Here is a 27030-nt window from a genome sequence, read left to right on the forward strand (position 1 = left end):
TTGACCCCACGAGGTTGAGGCTTCAGTGAGCTATGATTGTGCCACTGCATTCCAGCCTGAGTGACAGAGCAAGGCCCTATCTCCAAAAAAAAAAAAGAAAAAGGAAAAAGGACCTTATGATATAATCCTGACCAGAAATTAGACTTAAGTATTTTTAAAAGCCATTTTTGTTACTGGTTGGAAAAAAATGATAAAAGTGGGCATTTTGTTTCTTAATAAGATTAAAAAGCTATGTACAATGTATTAAATATAAGTTGACATTTGATTATTCCTAAGATGCAATTCCAGAAACAAGTTGTCCAGGCAGGAGAGGCTGGCTTAGAATTTGTGGAATATCTTATAATTGTGGTCATTGGAAACAAATCGAAATGCAACAAATAAGCCACTATTCCTGTTGTTCCCCTTGTCTGTTTCTCCCAGCTTTATTCACTTAGAAATTGAATTTTGCCTGACCTGACAGGCACAGGAAGGAGCCAGGTGGAGGGAGGGTGGAAGCCTCCAGGGTTGGTCTTTCAGGAACAATGGCAATGCTGTCTACTGAAAACCACTTCCAAACGGCTTTCAAAGCCCAAGAGTTTGTTTAGAGAAAATCTTGCTGGCATTGATGGATTTCTCCTCCTCTGACAGTTCACAGGAAAGAGTGTAGTATAAAGAATTAAGTGATTCATTCCAAACGTCTGATGGGTTCCCTTCAAGTACTCCCCCTCTGATCCACTTCTTATGACTGTGCTGAGCCTCCCCATCTGTGATGAGGTCATTTTGTCGGGCACACAAAGGATTCCAGGGGGAATATGCATCATATACTACAGCTATTCACAGCATTCATTCCTCCTGGCTGCTCACGGGTTAACAATGAACCTTCTCAGCATTACATGTGCTTACTAAAGAGACAGGGGTTAGATGCCTTTCAATGGAACCCCCGAGGCATACAATGCATTTATTATAATGTCTTGGCCCTAAGAAGGGCCTGGGAACAGCTTGGAGTGGTCTATAATTAAGTACATTTAATAATAAATGCACACACTTCTTAGGTATTGCAAGAAGTGAAAATAAGCTCTTCATCTTCTCAGTCTCAATTCCCTTTCCCCATCATCCTTCCCCTTCACAAATCAGAAAAGCCAGGAGTTCTGTGCTTTTTTAAAAATAACAATTGCAGAGGATGTCTGGCTGGTAGAGAAAGGTAAATTAAATTACTTGAGAACATTCTTTCCGTGTCAAAAAAATGGCTTCTCTCTCCTCAGGTAGTTACGCATGGGGAGGATTTGTTAAAGGTTGGCTGTTCCTTTAATCTCCCTTGGATTCCACTTCCAAAGGCTTTCAGGGGCAGTGACCTGCTAGCTAAGGGGAAACCCTTGGGGTTAAGCTGCCACTTGGAAGGGCACTTCCTCAGATCGCTGCTGTGCCTAGCAAGGAAGGAGCAGTTAGAAGTGTTCCCGACAGTGTCCCATGTCCTCGGTCCCCATACCTCTGAGTGCTCGAATATGGGCAGATAGACTTTCTGAGGAAAGGGAGAGGAAGAGAGCCCTGTGAATGTGGACAGGATACAAGAAGAGAAGCCACACTGGAAGGAAGAGAAAAAGGCAGCAGGAGTGTGACACGTACATTTGTGAGATGCAGCAAGAGGCGTGGGACTGCGAGGGACGCACAGGCATCGAGGGGCCTGGAGGCTGGAAGCCCAGCTTTGCCCCTGCCTGGCTGTGAGCGTGGCCTATTTTCTTGAACTTCTCTAAGCCTCAGTTTCTTTACTTGTAAAATGAGGATGTTAATTGAAAGGGGCTGGGCGGAGACCAAACTACACCGGTCGCGGTCAAGAGATCTTTATTGGAGGTATAGAGCTGCACCACGCAAGGAGAAGGAAAAGAAGAGAGAGAGGGCTGCTGGTGTGCTGGGTTTTATATCCCTTGGGCCTAAGTGGATTGGGCTAGGGGCGGGCCCAAGGGAAGGTGGGAGATGCTTCTTTCTGATTGGCCCTCCTTTGGTGGGTTCAGACAGTGCCTGGTCAAGGAGGGGAGAAGAACCCGGAACCGGCCCCATCTTAAGGTACGGCACCATTTTAAGGTACCCCATGTTTCCTAACATTAATGGTACCATGAATAGTTAGTGAAAGATCTAGTAACAGGAATCTTGGGACAGTGACTTAAGTTCTCTGAGCCTCACTTTCTTTATCTGCAAAATAGGGTCAAAAAAACCCCTGTTACATGCATTGTTGTGAGGATGAATGAAATAATGTATGCAATCACTTAGCATATACCTGGTTCACAGTAAATAATCAGTAAATGCTAGCTGCTGTTGTGGCGACTGTTGGAATGCAATTACATTTTTAAAGATACATATTGGATTGAAATTGTTTGCATCATTGAATGGTTCAATACATGGAGCAGGTGTCTCACTAGAGGAAGAAGAAAGCCATGCAAACTCACCGGGTAGTACCGTGCTGGAAATCAGATTGCTTTTATTTGATAATCAATGATAGGGAGAGGGGGTGATAGAACAAATGGGTATTATCTTTTCTTCTTTCCTATAATTAATTAAAATGAAATTCTGGACCTGTACAATTTCAATATATATGGATGGATAGGATAATATTATTAATAATAGTTTTTCCAACTTAAGACCAGTGTTTTCAACTCACTGGTGCCCTAACGTTTCTGATTTTGCTGTCAATAGTGAAGAGGAGTTTTTAAATTGTATGGTTAAAGAGAGAATGACTTTTGCTGAAGCATCTGATTTTAAACAAAGTGATATTGAGCCTATTGATAAAATAAAGGTCAGCCCAAGAGTGTGTGGGAATAAGGTACATTTTGAAAGAAAAAAGAATGAGGCTTTAAAAAAAGTTGTTTTTTGTTACAGCTAAAGAAATCTCCAATCACCATTCACTTCAAATATACCACCTTGATTTTACTTTTTTTACTTTGCTTTAGGTAATTTTTATATGAATATTCTCAATAAATAATTTTCTTGTAAGCATTTATTATTTTGAGCATTACAGTTTGGACCCCAAAATGGAGTACTGTGAATTTTTTGAGAGATGCTAGAAGAACAGAAGAAACAGTAAACTTTTAAGGCAAGATATCTTTCTCCTCCCACTCTAGCAGCAAGAAAAGGACATTTGCTCTTTAAGAGCCTTTTAAAAGTCACGTGGAAAGGCAAGCACTCCAAGGATTTTTTTTATTCCTTTTGGCTTTGGCCAAGAAAATGAAATTATTGAGAACAGCCAGCCTTTCATAAAATATTGCTGTTGGAGGGATCTTTTGGTGGGTTAAATATTATAAAATCATTGTTTTCTGGTCAATACAGAGCAGGGAGAAAATAAACATAATTATTGGAGCATTTTGATGGGTTTTGCACAGACTTGCATCTTGTGTCAGAATGTGACATCAAAGGCTCAGTTTGATGGGGTCACTTTTCTAAGGTGACCAGATGATGTGTTAAGGCAAAAGCAAAGTATTTTCTCCCCCTCAGGTTTTTGGAAATAGACCAAACACATAGTTCTCAAAACCACCTTCCTTTAACGCCAACCTTTGATAAAGTGCAGGTCAATTAGCTTGCCCTAATGACTTCTAAACTTTCCATGTTCAAGTCTCCTTCTGGCTGCTTTTCTGAATTCTCATTACTGAGCAAGTGTAGGAAGACCCAGGAATGCCGGAATCATCCAGTCACTGCATGGGTTCACTTCATCCGAATCTTCTTTTTTTCAGAATACTCTTTATTCCTGTCTTATTTCAAATCCCGGTGCCATCAGGGTGATGAAGGGCACTTCTTAGACACTCGACAACATGGTGGAGGTGAAGATCTGTTGTAAAATCTGAGGGATATCCTTGGTATCCATGGCAACGAAAGACCGACCAGCTGGTAAAGTTCTCTGAAGCCTGCCAGGATGGAAAGGGAGAGGAAGTTACCACAGTAAATGGGGCTCCCTTCCACCTCCTGCCCTGGCAAACCACAGTCTCCTAATGGTTTCTTAGGAAAGGAAGTTTTTACTTTCTAATACCTTGCTCTCTGCCTACCATTGAATTAGTTGTCATTAAACAATGAAAGGCTTGGAAGAGCAACAAGGAAAGACACAGCAAAAGCAGGGAACTGAAAGAAAGGTCTTTTCAGTGAGAAAGTCAGCGAATTTGAAAAGAAAAAATTTTCTTCCTTTCTTTACTGCCGTTTCTTGGTATTTCATATTCTTTTGGTATAGCAGAGCCATAGGGATTCATATGGAATCAGCTCACCTCCTGGGTCTAGCAAATATGTTGACCTCACACTGTATTTCTAAGTGCTTTTCCTTCCTTAGAAAACAGGCCTCTAAAAATGCTGCCCAGCCAAACCCTGAGTGGTTCTTTCTCTCTCTCTTTGCCTCTCTTTTTTCTGGTCCACATCACACAATGTGAAATGCGATCTGGATTGTCCAATTACTGCTTCAATGACACTGAGGTTATACAGGCTTACAAAATTTTTTCCAACTCATTTTTAAGTAAATTTTTAAAAACTTATAATGGGTTTTGATTTGAATTATCCTTAAAAATAACATGTCATTGAAGTTACGATAATTTTTTAAATACTAATTTATCATTTGGAACAAAAGGCCATTTTGAAGGCAACAAAACTGTAAGACACAGTTCTCTTCAAAAGAACGCCTTCTTTCACTGTGCCAGTGAAGTCTGGCTTTGGGATGACATTTAATAAAATTCAACCGTCCTGTGTAGTATCGTATATTTGGCATGCCTGGTAAGCCAGCTAATTCTGCAACATATCTTTTGCCAGTGGATGTTGGACCATTTCCCTAGGAAACCACAAGGGTATTATTGTGCTTTCTTAAGTATTCAAGCAGGATCTGTTCACTAGAAAGACAAAATAGCCATTTCATCTCAACTAGTATTTGTTGAGCTTGTTGTCTGCCTAATACTGGGCTGATGCTGAGGAAAACCTGGGTGGAAAAGGCATAGTTTGTGTTTGAGGATGTGGAGGTTCTAAAAGATGCAAAGCGCTAACTTGTAAAAACTAAGAAGAATGCAAACTCATGTCATAAAATGACTGTAACTACATGATATTAAGTCTGTTCTCAACCACACTCTGCAACCTTGCAGCAGGGGAAAGGGAATAGAAAGAGAAAAAGCTGCTAGCATTTTGGATATTAAAACATTTCCAGTCACAGAATATGACAAGTAAAAGGAGTGGAATAACAAAAAGGTAGGCCCTTTGTGCTTTAGGCAGGGATTTTTTTTTTTTTTAAGATTACTTTCACTGGTGTTTTGTGTTTCTTACAGGTATTTTAAACACAGAAAAACCATGAGCTCTTTCTGTTTCTAATTCAAAAAGATAAAAGTGTGTTCAAGTTATGAAACTGTTTCCAGATCTCCCCTTTCAGATCATACCCACTGGTATTTATTGTCTGATCATAAGATTCTCTATTGAATATTTAGTATATTCAGTGTAGTATCTAACTATATGTATATTATCTTATGTTGTCGCCAGGTGTTTCACCTGCCTTGTCTCTCCAGCAGTAAGAAGGGATACATGTGAGTGTGTCTATATATATATACAGGCATGCATATATGTAGGCGATGTCTCTATGGGGATGTAATACATATGTGTGTATATATATGTCTACATATGTATAGACATTCATACACACACACACACACACACACATACACACACACACACCCTATCTCCTATGCTAGGAAAATAGTAGATGTTCATGATTTTTAATATGATTTGAACACAAAATGATTAGCCTGAGCTTAGGAGCTTGATATAAAGTGCCATATGTATAAAATACTATCCAACTTATTAGTGACAAATCAATTTGTTAATGATTTATTAGTGGCTTAAATATAAACTAAAAAATAATTAATTTAAAATTATTATTGTTCATCTAAACAAAAGCTAGAATTTATCCCCTCAACTAGATTATAAACCCCTTGAGGCTAGCAACTCTAGTTTCTGTTTTTCCTCCATCTGCCTCACTGTCCCTCATGGTGCTAAGCCTATAAAACAGCATGTGTTAGCTACTTAGTATCTCTGTATCCGCCCTTTTCTGTATGCTCAGATGACACCTACCTGGTTGCTTGATCACCTAAAGAGCCAATAAAAATGGCAAAAGCATTTACTTGAGGGTCTCTTGTGAGGATTTGAGCAAACTTAGCAGGATGTATTCCATATCGTGACAGATTTGCATCACTCAAGACGATGACAAAGTACTCATCAGCTTCTTCTTTGACAATTTCCTTGATGGCATGTTCTGTCCCTTCTAACGTGTGGTCCCCACTCATGCAGAACTGAGAGTGGGCATGCATTGTCTGGAGGTAAGAGAAGTTGCACAAAAGCCATGGGTGAGAAACTTTTTTTTTAACAAATATGATTATTTTTCTTTTTAAATTATTATACTTTAGGTTTTAGGGTACATGTGCACAATGTGCAGGTTCGTTACATATGTATCCATGTGCCGTGTTGACTTCCTGCAGCGATTAACTCGTCATTTAGCATTAGGTATATCTCCTAATGCTGTCCCTCCCCCCTCCCCCAACCCCACAACAGTCCCTGGAGTGTGATGTTCCCCTTCCTGTGTCCATGAGTTCTCACTGTTCAATTCCCACCTATGAGTGAGAACATGCGGTGTTTGGTTTTTTGTCCTTGCGATAGTTTACTGAGAATGATGTTTTCCAGTTTCATCCATGTCCCTGCAAAGTACATGAACTCATCCTCTTTTTGTGGCTGCATAGTATTCCATGGTGTAGATGTGCCACATTTTCTTAATCCAGTCTATCGTTGTTGGACATTTGGGTTGGTTCCAAGTCTTTGCTATTGTGAATAGTGCTGCAATAAACATACGTGTGCATGTGTCTTTATAGCAACATGATTTATAGTCCTTTGGGTATATACCCAGTAATGGGATGGCTGGGTCAAATGGTATTTCTAGTTCGAGATCCCTGAGGAATCGCCACACTGACTTCCACAATGGTTGAACTAGTTTACAGTCCCACCAACAGTGTAAAAGTTTCCTATTTCTCCACATCCTCTCCAGCACCTGTTGTTTCCTGATTTTTAATGATGGCCATTTTAACTGGTGTGAGATGGTATCTCATGTGGTTTTGATTTGCATTTCTCTGATGGCCAGTGATGATGAGCATTTCTTCATGTGTTTTTTGGCTGCATAAATGTCTTCTTTTGAGAAGTGTCTGTTCATGTCCTTTGCCCACTTTTTGATGGGATTGTTTGTTTTTTTCTTGTAAATTTGTTTGAGTTCATTGTAGATTCTGGATATTAGCCCTTTGTCAGATGAGTAGGTTGCAAAAATTTTCTCCCATTCTGTAGGTTGCCTGTTCACTCTGATGGTAGTTTCTTTTGCTGTGCAGAAGCTCTTTAGTTTAATTAGATCCCATTTGTCAATTTTGGCTTTTGTTGCCATTGCTTTTGGTGTTTTAGACATGAAGTCCTTGCCCATGCCTATGTCCTGAATGTATTGCCTAGGTTTTCTTGTAGGATTTTAATGGTTTTAGGTCTAACATTTAAGTCTTTAATCCATCTTGAATTAATTTTTGTATAAGGAGTAAGGAAGGGATCCAGTTTCAGCTTTCTACATATGGCTAGCCAGTTTTCCCAGCACCATTTATTAAATAGGGAATCCTTTCCCCATTTCTTGTTTTTGTCAGGTTTGTCAAAGATCAGATAGTTGTAGATATGCGGCATCATTTCTGAGGGCTCTGTTCTGTTCCATTGATCTATGTCTCTGTTGTGGTACCAGTACCATGCTGTTTTGGTTACTGTAGCCTTGTAGTATAGTTTGAAGTTAGGTAGCGTGATGCCTCCAGCTTTGTTCTTTTGGCTTAGGATTGACTTGGCGATGCGGGCTCTTTTTTGGTTCCATATGAACTTTAAAGTAGTTTTTTCCAATTCTGTGAAGAAAGTCTTTGGTAGCTTGATGGGGATGGCATTGAATCTATAAATTACCTTGGGCAGTATGGCCATTTTCACGATATTGATTCTTCCAACCCATGAGCATGGAATGTTCTTCCATTTGTTTGTATCCTCTTTTATTTCATTAAGCAGTGGTTTGTAGTTCTCCTTGAAGAGGTCCTTCACATCCCTTGTAAGTTGGATTCCTAGGTATTTTATTCTCTTTGAAGCAATTGTGAATGGGAGTTCACTCATGATTTGGCTCTCTGTTTGTCTGTTATTGGTGTACAAGAATGCTTGTGATTTTTGTACATTGATTTTGTATCCTGAGACTTTGCTGAAGTTGCTAATCAGCTTAAGGAGATTTTGGACTGAGACAATGGAGTTTTCTAGATATACAATCATGTCATCTGCAAACAGGGACGATTTGGCTTCCTCTTTTCCTAATTGAATACCCTTTATTTCCTTCTCCTGCCTGATTGCCCTGGCCAGAACTTCCAGCACTATGTTGAATAGGAGTGATGAGAGAGGGCATCCCTGTCTTGTGCCAGTTTTCAAAGGGAATGCTTCCAGTTTTCGCCCATTCAGTATGATATTGGCTGTGGGTTTGTCATAGATAGCTCTTATTATTTTGAGCTACGTCCCATCAATACCTAATTTACTGAGCGTTTTTAGCAGGAAGGGTTGTTGAATTTTGTCAAAGGCCTTTTCTGCATCTATTGAGATAATCATGTGGTTTTTGTCTTTGGTTCTGTTTATATGCTGGATTACATTTATTGATTTGCGTATGTTGACCAGCCTTGCATCCCAGGGATGAAGCCCACTTGATTATGGTGTATAAGCTTTTTGATGTGCTGCTGGATTCGGTTTGCCAGTATTTTATTGAGGATTTTTGCATCAATGTTCATCAAGGATATTGGTCTGAAATTCTCTTTTTTGGTTGTGTCTCTGCCAGGCTTTGGTATCAGGACGATGCTGGCCTCATAAAATGTGTTAGGGAGGATTCCCTGTTTTTCTATTGATTGGAATAGTTTCAGAAGGAATGGTACCAGTTCCTCCTTGTACCTCTGGTAGAATTCGGCTGTGAATCCATCAGGTCCTGGACTCTTTTTGGTTGGTAAGCTATTGATTATTGCCACAACTTCAGAGCCTGTTATTGGTCTATTCAGAGATTCAACTTCTTCCTGGTTTAGTCTTGGGAGGGTGTATTTGTCGAGGAATTTATCCATTTCTTCTAGATTTTCTAGTTTATTTGCATAGAGGTGTTTGTAGTATTCTCTGATGGTAGATTGTATTTCTGTGGGATCGGTGGTGATATCCCCTTTTTCACTTTTTATTGCATCTGTTTGATTCTTCTTTCTTTTCTCTTTATTAATCTTGCTAGCGGTCTATCAGTTTTGTTGATCTTTTCAAAAAACGAGCTCCTGGATTCATTAATTTTTTGAAGGGTTTTTTGTGTCTCTATTTCCTTCAGTTCTGCTCTGATTTTAGTTATTTCTAGCCTTCTGCTAGCTTTTGAATGTGTTTGCTCTTGCTTTTCTAGTTCTTTTAATTGTGATGTTAGGGTGTCAATTTTGGATCTTTCCTGCTTTCTCTTGTGGGCATTTAGTGCTATAAATTTCCCTCTACACACTGCTTTGAATGTGTCCCAGAGATTCTGGTATGTTGTGTCTTTGTTCTCGTTGGTTTCAAAGAACATCTTTATTTCTGCCTTCATTTCATTATGTACCCAGTAGTCATTCAGGAGCAGGTTGTTCAGTTTCCATGTAGTTGAGTGGTTTTGAGTGAGTTTCTTAATCCTGAGTTCTAGTTTGATTGCACTGTGGTCTGAGAGACAGTTTGTTATAATTTCTGTTCTTTTACATTTGCTGAGGAGAGCTTTACTTCCAACTATATGGTCAATTTTGGAATAGGTGTGGTGTGGTGCTGAAAAAAAATGTATATTCTGTTGATTTGGGGTGGAGAGTTCTGTAGATGTCTATTAGGTCCACTTTGTGCAGAGCTGAGTTCAATTCCTGGATATCCTCGTTAACTTTCTGTCTCGTTGATCTGTCTGATGTTGACAGTGGGGTGTTAAAATCTCCCATTATTATTGTGTGGGAGTTTAAGTCCCTTTGTAGGTCACTCAGGACTTGCTTTATGAATCTGGGTGCTCCTGTGTTAGGTGCATATATATTTAGGATAGTTAGCTCTTCTTGTTGAATTGATCCCTTTACCATTATGTAATGGCCTTCTTTGTCTCTTTTGATCTTTGTTGGTTTAATGTCTATTTTATCAGAGACTAGGATTGCAACCCCTGCCTTTTTTTGTTTTCCATTTGCTTGATAGATCTTCCTCCATCCCTTTATTTGGAGTCTATGTGTGTCTCTGCATGTGAGATGGGTTTCCTGAATACAGCACACTGATGGGTCCTGACTCCTTATCCAGTTTGCCAGTCTGTGTCTTTTAATTGGAGCATTTAGCCCATTTACATTTAAAGTTAATATTGTTATGTGTGAATCTGATCCTGTCATTATGATGTTAGTTGGTTATTTTGCTCGTTAGTTGATGCAGTTTCTTCCTAGCCTCAATGGTCTTTACAATTTGGCATGTTTTTGCAGTGGCTGGTACCGGTTGTTCCTTTCCATGTTTAGTGCTTCCTTCAGGAGCTCTTTTAGGGCAGGCCTGGTGGTGACAAAATCACTCAGCATTTGCTTGTCTGTAAAGTATTTTATTTCTCCTTCACTTATGAAGCTTAGTTTGGCTGGATATGAAATTCTGGGTTGAAAATTCTTTAAGAATGTTGAATATCGGCCCCCACTCTCTTCTGGCTTGTAGAGTTTCTGCTGAGAGATCAGCTGTTAGTCTGATGGGCTTCCCTTTGTGGGTAACCCGACCTTTCTCTCTGGCTGCCCTTAACATTTTTTCCTTCATTTCAACTTTGGTGAATCTGACAATTATGTGTCTTGGAGTTGCTCTTCTCGAGGAGTATCTTTGTGGCATTCTCTGTATTTCCTGAATCTGAATGTTGGCCTGCCTTGCTAGATTGGGGAAGTTCTCCTGGATAATATCTTGCAGAGTGTTTTCCAACTTGGTTCCATTCTCCCTGTCACTTTCAGGTACACCAATCAGACGTAGGTTTGGTCTTTTCACATAGTCCCAAATTTCTTGGAGGCTTTGTTCATTTCTTTTTATTCTTTTTTCTCTAAACTTCCCTTCTCACTTCATTTCATTCATTTCATCTTCCATCAGCGATACCCTTTCTTCCAGTTGATCGCATCTGCTACTGAGGCTTCTGCAATCTTCGTGTAGTTCTCGAAACTTGGCTTTCAGCTCCATCAGCTCCTTTAAGCCCTTCTCTCCATTGGTTATTCTAGTTATCCATTCTTCTAATTTTTTTTCAAAGTTTTTAACTTCTTTGCCATTGTTTTGAATTTCCTCCCGTAGCTCAGAGTAGTTTGATCATCTGAAGCCTTCTTCTCTCAACTCATCAAAGTCATCCTCCATCCAGCTTTGTTCCGTTGCTGGTGAGGGACTGTATTCCTTTGGAAGAGGAGAGGTGCTCTGCTTTTTAGAGTTTCCAGTTTTTCTGCTCTGTTTTTTCCCCATCTTTGTGGTTTTATCTACTTTTGGTCTTTGATGATGGTGATGTACAGATGGGTTTTTGGTGTGGATGTCCTTTCTATTTGTTAGTTTTCCTTCTACCAGACAGGACCCTCAGCTGCAGGTCTGTTGGAGTTTACTAGAGGTCCACTCCAGATCCTGTTTGGCTGGGTGTCAGCAGCGGTGGCTGCAGAACAGCGGATTTTCGTGAGACCACAAATTCAGCTGTCTGATAGTTCCTCTGGAAGTTTTGTCTCAGAGGAGTACCCAGCCGAGTGAGGTGTCAGTCTGTCCCTACTGGGGGGGTGCCTCCGAATTAGGCTGCTCAGGGGTGAGGGACCCACTTTAGGAGGCAGTCTGTCCGTTCTCAGATCTCCAGCTGCATGCTGGGAGAACCGCTACTCTCTTCAAAGCTGTCAGTCAGACAGGGACATTTAAGTCTGTGGAGGTTCCTGGTGGCTTTTTGTTTGTCTGTGCCCTGCCCCCAGAGGTGGAGCCTACAGAGGCAGGCAGGCCTCCTTGAGCTGTGGTGGGCTCCACCCAGTTCGAGCTTCCTGGCTGCTTTGTTTACCTAAGCAAGCCTGGGCAATGGCGGGCGTCCCTCCCCTAGCCTCGCTGCCGCCTTGCAGCTTGATCTCAGACTGCTGTGCTAGCAATCAGCGAGACTCCGTGGGCATAGGACCCTCCGAGCCAGGTGCGGGACACAATCTCCTAGTGTGCTGTTTTCCAGGCCTGTTGGAAAAGCGCAGTATTAGGGTGGGACTGACCCGATATTCCAGGTGCTGTCTGTTACCCCTTTCTTTGACTAGGAAAGGGAACTCCCTGACCCCTTGCACTTCCCGAGTGAGGCAATGCCTTGCCCTGCTTCGGCTCGTGCACAGTGCACTTCACTGACTGTCCTGCACCCACTGTTTGGCGCTCCCTAGTGAGATGAAACCGGCACCTCAAACAGAAATGCAGAAATCACCCGTCTTCTGTGTCGCTCAGGCTGGGAGCTGTAGACTGGAGCTGTTCCTATTCGGCCCATATGATTATTTTTCTATTGACCATGAGCATGCATACATACCAATTATTACCCATGAGTAGTACATTCTAAGTTAGTTCTATTTAATTTGCATATTTGAGTGACAACAGTATACAGTGATATTTGTATCTGGCAAAGAATTTCATTAGATATAGGAATCATTCCAAAAGTATCACAGTGGGCACTTAGTTTTAAGTGGAAGTGCAAGCTTCCACTTAAAGTGAGAAAATATAAGAAAATATAAAACTTGGTATCACATTGGAGGATGCAGATGACACAGGAGGAAAATAAGGAATAAGTTGAGTTTCCAATAAAGAAAGTTATAATACTAAAAACATTGTACTCACATCAATAACGATGGAGGAAATTGACTTAAAATTGTGATGTGCATTTTTCTGTTGCAGGCTTAAGTGTGTGAAATCAATTATACATAAAATTGGGGACACAGAGCACTCTAAAAGCGGTCATTCTGCTCACCAGTGATATGATTGTATATCCAGAAAACCCTAAAATCTGATAAATGAATTCAGTAAAGTCTCAGGTTACAAAATCAATATACACAAAGCAGTAACACTGCTATATGCCAACAATTACCAAGCTGAGAATCAAATCAAGAACTCAATCTCTTTTACAATAGCTGTACACACACAAAACCCTAGGAATATACTTAACCAATGAGGTAAAAGAGCTCTACAAGGAATACTACAAAACACTGATGAAAGAAATCACAGATGACACAAACAAATGGAAACACATCCAATGCTCATAGATGAGGAGAATCAACATTGTGAAAATGACCATACTGCTCAAAGCAATCAACAGGTTCAATGTAATTCCCAACAAAATATCATCATTATTTTTCAAAGAACTAGAAAAAACAATCCTAAAATTCACATGGAACCAAAAAAGAGCCCAGATAGCCAAAGCAATACTAAGCAAAAGCAACAAATCTGAAGGCATCACATTACAGGGCTTTAAATTATACTAACGCTATAGTTACCAAAACAGCATGGTACTGGTATAAAAATAGGCACGTAGACCAATGAGACAGAATAGAGAACCCAGAAATAAAGCCAAATATGTGGATGTGGTGAAAAGGGAACATTTATACTGCTGGTGGGAATGTAAATTAGTACAACCACTATGGAAAACAGTATGGAAGGTCCTTAAAGAACTAAAGTAGGTCTACCATTCAATCCAGTAATCCCATTAACAGGTATCTACCCAAAGGAAAAGAAGTCATTATATCAATATAAAAAAGACACATACACACATGTTTATAGAAGCACAATTAGCAATTGCAATGATATGGAACCAACCTAAGTGTCCGTCAACCAATGAGTGATAAAGAAAATGTGGTATATATACACCATGGAATACTACTCAGCCATAAAACTGAATAAAATAATGGCATTTGCAGCAACTTGGATGGAGCTGGAGGCCATTATTCTAAGGGAAGTAACTCAGGAATGGAAAACCAAATACTGTATGTTCTCACTTACAGGTGGGAGCTAAGCTATGAGGATACAAAGACATAAGAGTGATATAATGGACTTTGGGGACTAAGGTGGGGGAGGTTCTCAGGGGAGTGAGGGATAAAAGACTACATATTGGGTACAGTGTACACTGCTCGGGTGATGGGTACACTATCTCAAAATTCACCACTAAAGAACTCATCCATATAACTAAAAACCACCCGTACCCCAAAAACTATTGGAATAAAATTTTAAAAGGGGTCATTCTTTTCCTTCTACTGCACATGTAGGGGCTGAGAAGAGCCATATAGGACATACAAGGGGGCCCAGGTTGTAGAATCCCAATCTAAATCCAAGTGTCCTAAAAATATGTAGGGGACAAATTTTAAATTTTACATGGTGGAGAAAAGGATTTTAGGCATGATGGGTGTTTTCTCAGTTCAATACTTGAATGTCTGTGATACAGTTTTTTTCTTTCCTGTGTATCTGCTGCTTCTTCAATGAATCTTTTTAGTCTTTACCTAATCTGATAGAAGCTTTCATAATACAGAGGTAACAAAATATATTTACCTTCAGAATTTCTAGTCTTTGCTTATTGTCCTTGGGGATTTTGTTAATTGGAACCAGGCCAATGTTGTAGCCATCTCCAGAGTGTCCAACGATGTCATACTACATGCAAGAGAACCAGAAAGTTATAAACTTTTCTCCACAAAAGAACAGTCATTAGCTCTTTAATGTTCAACTCTTTGGACCATTATTGTCCAAAGTTGCTCAACATATGGCCATAAAGAAATGCAGTGAGACAGATGTGTGTTTAATTCTCTAATCTCACTATGTACATGAGAAACTCCTGTCTACTGAGAAAGGCTAGAGCTGGGAGTCAAGTGCAACCCTTTCACAGAGTCTGGAAAAAAAAGTCTGGGGTCTGAGGTAAACTATAATTGGGGTGAGGTAGTTCCCTCCAATTTTGAGTTGCACATACTCTAGGTGTTGTAGAGCCATTGCTCTACAAATAACATTGCAGTTATTTCTTTTCATGTATGTTCCTTTTAAAATGGTGAGTTATTTGAAGGTGAGGCCACAGCTTATTTCTCTTTGAATTTCTAGAATCTAAGACAGTGCCTAGCATGTTTATTGCACAAACGCTGTAAGAGAGTTTGCAATCAAGTTGGGGCAATAAGAAGCTTTCCCCTTGCATGTGGGCTACATTCTTCTACAAATAAGCTGTTTGAAGCTGGAATGCATTTTTCCCCCTCAGCAATCATGGGATAAATGGTGGTTAGCCCATGCTAGCTGACAAACAACAATCCATAACATAACTGAAACTGCTGTGTTTTAAATGGAAAGAAACAGAAAAAATTTGGTTGAAATTGTTATTATGCAAAAATAGGAAGTGAGAAGAAGGGTTTCCGGGGGAAGATGAGTCCCATTATAGATATGCTGAACTTGTGTCCTGGGGGAGAGATGTGGCTAGGGGTGAAGACCTAACAGTTATCCCAAGGAGGGAATAAGTGGAGGCCTATATATGATGTCTAAATATGTAAAAGCTATACATCAGGCTACCAACTGTTACATAAAACATGTTCTGTCCTCCCACTTTGATAAAATATACGTTATAATAACCTGGAAAGCCAGGGCCAAATTTCAAATACTTGGGTTCCTGGAAGTTCTGTGCTAGAACATGGTCACATGGGCAGTGATAGCCCCTGGCCCACATAGCCCATGCCCTTCTCTTTTCATAGCTGACTCTGTCCCACCCCACGAGGTACCTCAAATGCATGTGTGTGGACACCCAGTGCTGACATCCATACTCCATCACTCCATCATAAACAACAGTTACCCCCTGCCCACCTCTCAGACTTTGGGGTGCTCACACAATTGGCCAGTCTGTCCTAGGAAGATGGACTTAGGAAAGAGGCCCATGCAGGACTTGGAAGCAGGCTTGAGGTCATTTGATGAGGATAGTTGGGGATCCCAGGTACCAGGAGCATGATCTAGAAACAGGCTTTAAAGGCCCTTTGGCCCCATAGACACCTCACCTCATGGGAAGGTCATGCTCAGAAGAGGGCCAGAGTGGAGCCATGGGTGGGGGTGAGATGGTGGGAGATTATTCTGTGCCTGGTTTAAATATAAAAGAATAGTGAAGGAAATTTATCAATGCATTAAAAAGGTAAATGATTTCTAATGATGTAACACATTCCATATAAGAAAAAAAAAATATTCTTAGTATAGTTTGCTATCAATAGAGTGAAAAGGTACCAAATAAAAACTGAAACTAAAAGCAGCTCAGCTCAGCTGTTAGAAATTGCTCAGGATAGGAAATGTCTGGCTTCAGCATAGGCTTGACTAAGGTCATCCATGGGTTCAGTGGTAGGATTGGCACAGATGTGGAGAGAGCTTGCATAATCCTTCCATGGAAGCACACTCCAGGGAGGCCCCGACTGATTTGACAATGGTCATGGCAGGAACTGTTTGTAGTCAAGAGTGGAAAGTTCTCCTGAGAAGGTGCCAGGCAGGTTGCTTTCATTATGGGCTGGTGAAGTAATCTGCTAAACAGGATCTTACGCATGAGGGAATAAGATCAGTTCCCTGACATGGAACTAGGTTTCTTATATTGGGCTGAGGTAAGATGGCTATGAATGTGTTTGACTTTACCCTCTCTTTTAACTGATGGCTAGAGTTCTTTCTAATTAGATGACAGTGAATGAGACTATAGAAATCTTTGATCATATGGTCTGTCACAGGGTCAATGTAACTGGCCAAAGGGCAGTCAACAAATACAGTTTTTAGCTGGTCTTTTATTAAAACAAGATACTGGCTGATTAAAACCTTCAGAAATATTTTAGCAACCATCCATCTGTCATTTGATTGTGTGACTGATATATCTATCTATCATTTAAATATATGCCCAGGAGAAAAAAAATATACTATACTTTTCTAGGCAAATGAGACAAAGAAAGGTGGGTTGTATACTTCTGTTTCTTCCTTCTTCCCTCTTCCCTTTCTTTCTTCTTTTTTTCCCTTCCTTTTTCTTTCTCATCTCTTCTTTATTTGTGGTAAGGAAAGTGCTACTTGCAGAAAGACCAGCCTTTGTCTGTGCCTGGTGAGTACTGCAAAGGCTTGAGAAGACACCTAAGCGACAGGATGGAGCTTATAAAATAGTTTGCAGGCCCTGGTTTCTCATCTTCCAGATGGGTTTGAGGATTATTCTGTGGCCCAAAAGTCAATAAAATGCTTGGGAGGAATCTAAAGTACATCCAAATGTGGACCATTCCCTAGCGTTACTGCAGATTATATTAAGCTTCCATTACCAGCAATACTCCTCCATCAAAATTATCTAGTATCTGCTATCCAAGGATTCCAACATAGTTTATAAATGGTGATTTGCTAATCCTGGAAATTGTGTGGGCTAATGGAAAAGATGCATACTCTCATTCATTTCCATTTTCTAACTCCTAAATCTGCCATTCACCTGATCTTGTTTCTGCGATGATCATGAAATCCAACTTGATAGGGCCTTGAGCATGCTTCCATGTAGGAGCCACAGGAGTCAATAAACAAGATCCTCACTGTCATTATCAAACCGCCTAACATTTAGATCAGAATTTTTTGTGAGCTCAAAATTTTTATGATCATGATTTCTGCACTTTTCAGAGCATTCCTGAAAACTCTGTGCAGTCTCACATTTAGCATTTAACATAAATATTAAGCCACAGTAGTAAAGAAAAGCCTGAACTGCAGAGGACCAATTTAAATACTTTTTTGCTTTAGAAATCTGTTTAAATGTCCCTTTGCTATATTTTCTTTTGGAAGTGTTGTTCATTTAGAGAAAAGTATAACAAACAAAAACAAATGCTGAAATTTTGGTCAAAGTTGTGGTTTATCATCAAATAAGAATGATGATTTACAATGTTTAGAATGTATAGGACAAAGTGCTATTAGCAATTTGATGAATAAGATTTATGTGTAAATTTCTATTAGGATGGACAACCATTTGCTGGCTTTAGGAGATGCTATGCTTTATTATGCAGCCACATTGTAAGTAGGTACAAGACAATCATCTAAGGCTATTTATTAAAACTACTAGATGTAAAATTCTCATGTCCTTCTAGAAATATAAATACACCATTCTCAGATGGTGCCACTAACTGTGGGCTACACAGGATCACAAGATAAATATGTGATTTAAAAAGTCAAGAGAAATGCCAGTGGAACCCTAGTGTTAGTTATGTAATAACCTATAGCATTAGCTGGCTAACCTTTCTTCGTATCATGTAAGTCAACGTGAAAAGAATAATGTACTGAAAGGTCAAGGATTCTAGACTTGGCTCTGACGTTAACAAGCTTTTTGACTTAGAGAAAAATCACTTAACCTCTCTAAACCTTGTTTCTACCTTGTAAACAATGATGGCTTAGAAAGTCTCTAACACTGTATGCTTGTAAATCACTTAACCTCTCTGAAAACACAGGGTAGTATCTGTTTTACCACCTCCCAGGATCATTGAAAGAATAGGACAATACACTTATTGACATTACAGTTCGTTACAGTTTACAAAGGGCTTCCATGTATCTCATCTCATTTTGATTTTCTCTACAAGCTTTGGGGTAAGTGTTATCCTTATGTCACAAATGCAGAAATTGATTCTTAGAGAGACTAACAGACTTTCGTAAGCGTGTTGGTTAAATCCCAGGTTTTCTGACACTAAATCCATTTTGGTTGTTTTTATTTTTTGGTTTTCTTTTGAGACAGGGTCTTGCTCACTGGCCAGACTGGAATGCACTGGTACGATCACAGCTCACTGCAGCCTCAACCTCCTGGGCTCAAGTAATCCTCTCATTTCAGCCTCCTGAGTAGCTGGGACCACAGGCATACGCCGCCACAGCTGGCTAATTTTTGTATTTTTTTGTAGAGACGGGGCCTTGCTACATTGCACATGTGGTTTTGAACTCCTGGGCTCAAGCAATAAACCTGCCTTGGCCTCCCAAAGTGGAATTATAGGCATGAACCACTGTACCCGGCCCAGTGTTTTTACTACAGAGAAATAACTACTTCCCCAGCTACGCTCCCCTCCCATCTCTACTTAAGTTTTTGAATGGTTGGGTTGGCCAATATTTCTACATCCACAATTGAATCAATTCTGAATTCTTGTTTGAATGGACTCAGAAAAGTATGTACGACCTCCTTTGGTCCAATCTCCATGTAGCGATAAGAATTTATTCACAGCCTAAACTGATAGGATGACTGGTCTCCATTTCTAAACCTGTGAAACATTCCTGAGCTACTGGAAAGAGGTTAATTACAGATACTGAATTAAGTTCTTGATAGAAGAAATTTCCCTGGCAGGTGCTGATTTGTGAGTCATATGTTTCCACTTCCTCCTGGGAGTTAACTCAGCCTTTCTGATCAAGGTATCTTTGAGAAAAGTTTGTCTATTATACTTCCCTTGGATGGTGAGGTGCCAAGGGTAGAAGACAGAGTACCTTACATAAATGACACACTTGCTCCTGAATTACGGTTTAAAAAAACCAACTTGAACAGAGATAAAATGGCTATAAGAAACAGGGATGAAACATCAGCTAAGAGCCCTGAAGTGGAAGTCAGAAGTGCTGGCTTTGCACTGTAACGGTGTGACCTTGGGAAAAGCATTGAACCTCTTTGAATCTCCATTTTCTCTTCTGTAAAACAAAAAGGTTGGCGAAAATAATTTCCAAGGCCATTCCTACCCCCCCCCCCCCCAATTCTATATAAACTTAATGGTATGTTTAAGAATTGTAATGAAAAAGCCTGTTTCTCTTAGTTTTAGGTAACACCTAATGCCTTGTTTTCTTCTGTCAAGGGAGGAGTGAGTCATCTAAATCTGAGGGTCAATGGCACCTTTTCCAGAAAGAAAGCTCTCAGAGCCTGTGAGAAATAATAATCCAGTACATAATCCCTAACACAATGGCTTTCTAATTCTTCCTTTCCTTTAAAAATTTGTTAGCAGTGGAACCCTTTCCTTCAAATGAAATACTGCACAAAAGCCCAGCTTATGAAACATCATGCATTGTCTATACATGTGAAATTGTTGTAGTTGAATTGGGGATGGAGGGGGATGGGGCAAAAAGTGCTGCCTACTCACTGCCCCCCTCCACCTCCAAACATCCTTCAAAGGTTCTTGTTACACTGTTAGAAAACCACTGCCCTAGAATGTGGTTTATATGCCTTCACAGAAACAATAAGTTTGAGTTTCTTTTTTTTCCAAGTGCAACTTCTGAATAATGAAATAAATCTCTTTTCTGGTTCCACTATTTGAGTGCTTAGTGGAGAAATAGTTACCTAACTTTGGTATTATTGAGTACTTTGAAAAAAAAATTAAGCCATTAAGAGCCTTTGAAAAGGAGGTCTATTTCAAGATTACAGTGAAAACATTCCCAGGGGCTTGGAGAAAGCATAAGGAACAAATTGGAATGAAGATTAAGGAAAAAAAAATGCTTCTTGATGAAAAGACAACGATTCACACAAACAGTACTATTCTACTACTTTTCACTTTAATTTGAAGCACTACATGAACACTAAGAATGGTGCGACTACAAGAGTAGAGGAGCTTATGCTGATTGTAAGCAAATGATGTTGCGCTAGTCTTCAGTGACCTATTGTGAATGCTATTCCCGGGAATAGCTGAATTCAGTTGGTGGAGCAATTATGAGAAACTTTAAACACTCCAAATGGCTTAGAGATGTGTCTTGCCACTGAATTACCTTTCCTTCTTAGTAATTCTTGCTCTAGGGTCCCTGTGGTTTAGCACAGGTCATGATAATGTGGAATAAAAAATAGAGGCTGACTCCAAATGAGCCTCTGGGACCTAGACTGTAATGACCCACGGCTCAAGAGCTGCGCTCAAGCCAAGCAAAACACAAAAAACACAAAGCAGACGCCAAGAGAGACAGGGAGAGTCCAGCTCACAGAACAGGCCAGCGGCTTCTGAAGGTTTCAAAGCAAATACAGACTAGACACCTTTACAATGAGGGATAACTGCAGGAAGAAAACATTAAGAACTGTCTGAAACTGGGGCTGGGGAATCTCAGATCACACTGCTGAATTCCTAATGACCCCATGTGTGATGCCATTCTGGGCTATGGAATATACATTTTTCTCTAGGAGCCCCTCAAACTGTCTTCTGTTCATGCATAATTTTCTATTTTCTGAGTAAATTAAATCCTTTTGTTGGTTATTCCTATTCCCTTTATGCCTTTCACAAATGAGAAAATGAAAGTATTCAGTTGAATATGATCACATAACATAATGATACAGAAGATGGCCGAATAGGAACAGCTCCGGTCTACAGCTCCCAGCGTGAGTGACACAGAAGACCGGTGATTTCTGCATTTCCATTTGAGGTACCGGGTTCATCTCACTAGGGAGTGCCAAACAGTGGGTGCAGGACAGTCGGTGAAGCGCACTGTGCGCGAGCCGAAGCAGGGTGAGGCATTGCCTCACTCGGGAAGTGCAAGGGGTCAGGGAGTTCCCTTTCCTAGTCAAAGAAAGGGGTAACAGACGGCACTTGGAAAATTGGGTCACTCCCACCCTAAATACTGCACTTTTCCAATGGGCTTGGAAAACAGCACACCAGGAGATTGTGTCCCGCACCTGGCTCGGAGGGTCCTATGCCCACGGAGTCTCGCTGATGCTAGCACAGCAGTCTGAGATCAAACTGCAAGGCGGCAGAGAGGCTGGGGGAGGGACACCCACCATTGCCCAGGCTTGCTTAGGTAAACAAAGCAGCCAGGAAGCTCGAACTGGGTGGAGCCCACCACAGCTCAAGGAGGCCTGCCTGCCTCTGTAGGCTCCACCTCTGGGGGCAGGGCACAGACAAACAAAAAGTCAGCAGGAACCTCTGCAGACTTAAATGTCCCTGTCTGACAGCTTTGAAGAGAGTAGTGGTTCTTCCAGCATGCAGCTGGAGATCTGAGAACAGGCAGACTGCCTCCTCAAGTGGGTCCCTGATCCCCGAGCAGCCTAACTGGGAGGCACCCCCCAATATGGACAGACTGACACCTCACTCGGCCAGGTACTCCTCTGAGACAAAAATTCCAGAGGAACTATCAGACAGCTGAATTTGTGGTCTCATGAAAATCCGCTGTTCTGCAGCCACCGCTGCTGACACCCAGCCAAACAAACAGGATCTGGAGTGGACCTCTAGTAAACTCCAACAGACCTGCAGCTGAGGGTCCTGTCTGGTAGAAGGAAAACTAACAAATAGAAAGGACATCCACACCAAAAACCCATCTGTACGTCACCATCATTAAAGACCAAAAGTAGATAAAACCACAAAGATGGAGAAAAAACAGAACAAAAAACTGGAAACTCTAAAAAGCAGAGCACCTCTCCTCCTCCAAAGGAACACAGTCCCTCACCAGCAACGGAACAAAGCTGGATGGAGAATGACTTTGACGAGTTGAGAGAAGAAGGCTTCAGACGATCAAACTACTCTGAGCTACGGGAGGAAATTCAAAACAATGGCAAAGAAGTTAAAAACTTTGAAAAAAAATTAGGAGAATGAATAACTAGAATAACCAATGGAGAGAAGGGCTTAAAGGAGCTGATGGAGCTGAAAGCCAAGTTTCAAGAACTACACGAAGATTGCAGAAGTCTCGGTAGCTTATGCGATCAACTGGAAGAAAGGGTATCAGTGATGGAAGATGAAATGAATGAAATGAAGTGAGAAGGGAAGTTTAGAGAAAAAAGAATAAAAAGAAACAAACAAAGCCTCCAAGAAATATGGGACTATGTGAAAAGATCAAACCTACGTCTGATTGGTGTACCTGAAAGTGACAGGGAGAATGGAACCAAGTTGGAAAACACTCTGCAAGATATTATCCAGGAGAACTTCCCCAATCTAGCAAGGCAGGCCAACATTCAGATTCAGGAAATACAGAGAATGCCACAAAGATACTCCTCGAGAAGAGCAACTCCAAGACACATAATTGTCAGATTCACCAAAGTTGAAATGAAGGAAAAAATGTTAAGGGCAGCCAGAGAGAAAGGTCGGGTTACCCACAAAGGGAAGCCCATCAGACTAACAGCTGATCTCTCAGCAGAAACTCTACAAGCCAGAAGAGAGTGGGGGCCGATATTCAACATTCTTAAAGAAAAGAATTTTCAACCCAGAATTTCCTATCCCGCCAAACTAAGCTTCATAAGTGAAGGAGAAATAAAATACTTTACAGACAAGCAAATGCTGAGTGATTTTGTCACCACCAGGCCTGCCCTAAAAGAGCTCCTGAAGGAAGCACTAAACATGGAAAGGAACAACAGGTACCAGCCACTGCAAAAACATGCCAAATTGTAAAGACCATTGAGGCTAGGAAGAAACTGCATCAACTAACGAGCAAAATAACCAACTAACATCATAATGACAGGATCAGATTCACACATAACAATATTAACTTTAAATGTAAATGGGCTAAATGCTCCAATTAAAAGACACAGACTGGCAAACTGGATAAGGAGTCAGGACCCATCAGTGTGCTGTATTCAGGAAACCCATCTCACGTGCAGAGACACACATAGACTCCAAATAAAGGGATGGAGGAAGATCTATCAAGCAAATGGAAAACAAAAAAAGGCAGGGGTTGCAATCCTAGTCTCTGATAAAATAGACATTAAACCAACAAAGATCAAAAGAGACAAGGCCGTTACATAATGGTAAAGGGATCAATTCAACAAGAAGAGCTAACTATCCTAAATATATATGCACCTAACACAGGAGCACCCAGATTCATAAAGCAAGTCCTGAGTGACCTACAAAGGGACTTAAACTCCCACACAATAATAATGGGAGATTTTAACACCCCACTGTCAACATCAGACAGATCAACGAGACAGAAAGTTAACGAGGATATCCAGGAATTGAACTCAGCTCTGCACAAAGTGGACCTAATAGACATCTACAGAACTCTCCACCCCAAATCAACAGAATATACATTTTTTTTCAGCACCACACCACACCTATTCCAAAATTGACCACATAGTTGGAAGTAAAGCTCTCCTCAGCAAATGTAAAAGAACAGAAATTATAACAAACTGTCTCTCAGACCACAGTGCAATCAAACTAGAACTCAGGATTAAGAAACTCACTCAAAACCACTCAACTACATGGAAACTGAACAACCTGCTCCTGAATGACTACTGGGTACATAATGAAATGAAGGCAGAAATAAAGATGTTCTTTGAAACCAACGAGAACAAAGACACAACATACCAGAATCTCTGGGACACATTCAAAGCAGTGTGTAGAGGGAAATTTATAGCACTAAATGCCCACAAGAGAAAGCAGGAAAGATCCAAAATTGACACCCTAACATCACAATTAAAAGAACTAGAAAAGCAAGAGCAAACACATTCAAAAGCTAGCAGAAGGCTAGAAATAACTAAAATCAGAGCAGAACTGAAGGAAATAGAGACACAAAAAACCCTTCAAAAATTAATGAATCCAGGAGCTCGTTTTTTGAAAAGATCAACAAAACTGATAGACCGCTAGCAAGACTAATAAGAAGAGAGAGAAGAATCAAACAGATGCAATAAAATATGAAAAAGGGGATATCACCACGATCCCACAGAAATACAATCTACCATCAGAGAATACTACAAACACCTCTATGCAAATAAACTAGAAAATCTAGAAGAAATGGATAAATTCCTCGACAAATACACCCTCCCAAGACTAAACCAGGAAGAAGTTGAATCTCTGAATAGACCAATAACAGGCTCTGAAGTTGTGGCAATAATCAATAGCTTACCAACCAAAAAGAGTCCAGGACCTGATGGATTCACAGCCGAATTCTACCAGAGGTACAAGGAGGAACTGGTACCATTCCTTCTGAAACTATTCCAATCAATAGAAAAACAGGGAATCCTCCCTAATACATTTTATGAGGCCAGCATCGTCCTGATACCAAAGCCTGGCAGAGACACAACCAAAAAAGAGAATTTCAGACCAATATCCTTGATGAACATTGATGCAAAAATCCTCAATAAAATACTGGCAAACCGAATCCAGCAGCACATCAAAAAGCTTATACACCATAATCAAGTGGGCTTCATCCCTGGGATGCAAGGCTGGTTCAACATACGCAAATCAATAAATGTAATCCAGCATATAAACAGAACCAAAGACAAAAACCACATGATTATCTCAATAGATGCAGAAAAGGCCTTTGACAAAATTCAACAACGCTTCTTGCTAAAAACGCTCAATAAATTAGGTATTGATGGGACGTATCTCAAAATAATAAGAGCTATCTCTGACAAACCCACAGCCAATATCATACTGAATGGGCAAAAACTGGAAGCATTCCCTTTGAAAACTGGCACAAGACAGGGATGCCCTCTCTCATCACTCCTATTCAACATAGTGCTGGAAGTTCTGGCCAGGGCAATCAGGCAGAAGGAAATAAAGGGTATTTAATTAGGAAAAGAGGAAGTCAAATTGTCCCTGTTTGCAGATGACATGATTGTATATCTAGAAAACTCCATTGTCTCAGTCCAAAATCTCCTTAAGCTGATTAGCAACTTCAGCAAAGTCTCAGGATACAAAATCAATGTACAAAAATCACAAGCATTCTTGTACACCAATAACAGACAAACAGAGAGCCAAATCATGAGTGAACTCCCATTCGCAATTGCTTCAAAGAGAATAAAATACCTAGGAATCCAACTTACAAGGGATGTGAAGGACCTCTTCAAGGAGAACTACAAACCACTGCTCAATGAAATAAAAGAGGATACAAACATGGAAGAACATTCCATGCTCATGGGTTGGAAGAATCAATATCGTGAAAATGGCCATACTGCCCAAGGTAATTTATAGATTCAATGCCATCCCCATCAAGCTACCAATGACTTTCTTCACAGAATTGGAAAAAACTACTTTAAAGCTCATATGGAACCAAAAAAGAGCCCGCATCGCCAAGTCAATCCTAAGCCAAAAGAACAAAGCTGGAGGCATCACGCTACCTAACTTCAAACTATACTACAAGTCTACAGTAACCAAAACAGCATGGTACTGGTACCACAACAGAGACATAGGTCAATGGAACAGAACAGAGCCCTCAGAAATGATGCCGCATATCTACAACTATCTGATCTTTGACAAACCTGACAAAAACAAGAAATGGGGAAAGGATTCCCTATTTAATAAATGGTGCTGGGAAAACTGGCTAGCCATATGTAGAAAGCTGAAACTGGATCCCTTCCTTACACCTTATACAAATATTAATTCAAGATGGATTAAAGACTTAAATGTTAGACCTAAAACCATTAAAATCCTACAAGAAAACCTAGGCAATACCATTCAGGACATAGGCGTGGGCAAGGACTTCATGTCTAAAACATCAAAAGCAATGACAACAAAAGCCAAAATTGACAAATGGGATCTAATTAAACTAAAGAGCTTCTGCACAGCAAAAGAAACTACCATCAGAGTGAACAGGCAACCTACAGAATGGGAGAAAATTTTTGCAACCTACTCATCTGACAAAGGGCTAATATCCAGAATCTACAATGAACTCAAACAAATTTACAAGAAAAAAACAACCCCATCAAAAAGTGGGCAAAGGACATGAACAGACACTTCTCAAAAGAAGACATTTATGCAGCCAAAAAACACATGAAAAAATGCTCATCATCACAGGCCATCAGAGAAATGCAAATCAAAACCACAATGATATACCATCTCACACCAGTTAGAATGGCCATCATTAAAAAGTCAGGAAACAACAGGTGCTGGAGAGGATGTGGAGAAATAGGAATACTTTTACACTGTTGGTGGGACTGTAAACTAGTTCAACCATTGTGGAAGTCAGTGTGGCGATTCCTCAGGGATCTAGAACTGGAAATACCATTTGACCCAGCCATCCCATTACTGGGTATATACCCAAAGGACTATAAATCATGCTGCTATAAAGACACATGCACACATATGTTTATTGCAGCACTATTCACAATAGCAAAGACTTGGAACCAACCCAAATGTCCAACAACGATAGACTGGATTAAGAAAATGTGGCACATATACACCATGG

At 40.4% G+C, this 27030-nt stretch overlaps 1 protein-coding gene across 3 annotated transcripts in view; it reads right to left on the bottom strand.

Annotated features, from left to right (window-relative positions):
- Nucleotides 1–2424: 2424 nt before the first annotated feature.
- Nucleotides 2425–27030, bottom strand: part of VWA8 (von Willebrand factor A domain containing 8) — a 424992-nt gene continuing 400386 nt past the window's right edge. The window contains exons 42-44 of one of the 3 annotated variants that reach the window (XM_030813328.1): nt 14539–14637; nt 6052–6290; nt 2425–3869 (exon numbers count right to left, since the gene is read on the bottom strand). In XM_030813328.1, the coding sequence (XP_030669188.1) occupies nt 3761–3869; nt 6052–6290; nt 14539–14637 (447 nt within the window). In that variant the 3' untranslated portion in view covers nt 2425–3760. The remainder of the gene's footprint in view (nt 3870–6051; nt 6291–14538; nt 14638–27030) is intronic. The other 2 variants (XM_003270024.4, XM_030813329.1) reach the window with 2 other exon arrangements.

This window comes from Nomascus leucogenys, chromosome 5 (assembly GCF_006542625.1).
Source record: "Nomascus leucogenys isolate Asia chromosome 5, Asia_NLE_v1, whole genome shotgun sequence".
In the NCBI taxonomy this organism is placed as follows: domain Eukaryota; kingdom Metazoa; phylum Chordata; class Mammalia; order Primates; family Hylobatidae; genus Nomascus; species Nomascus leucogenys.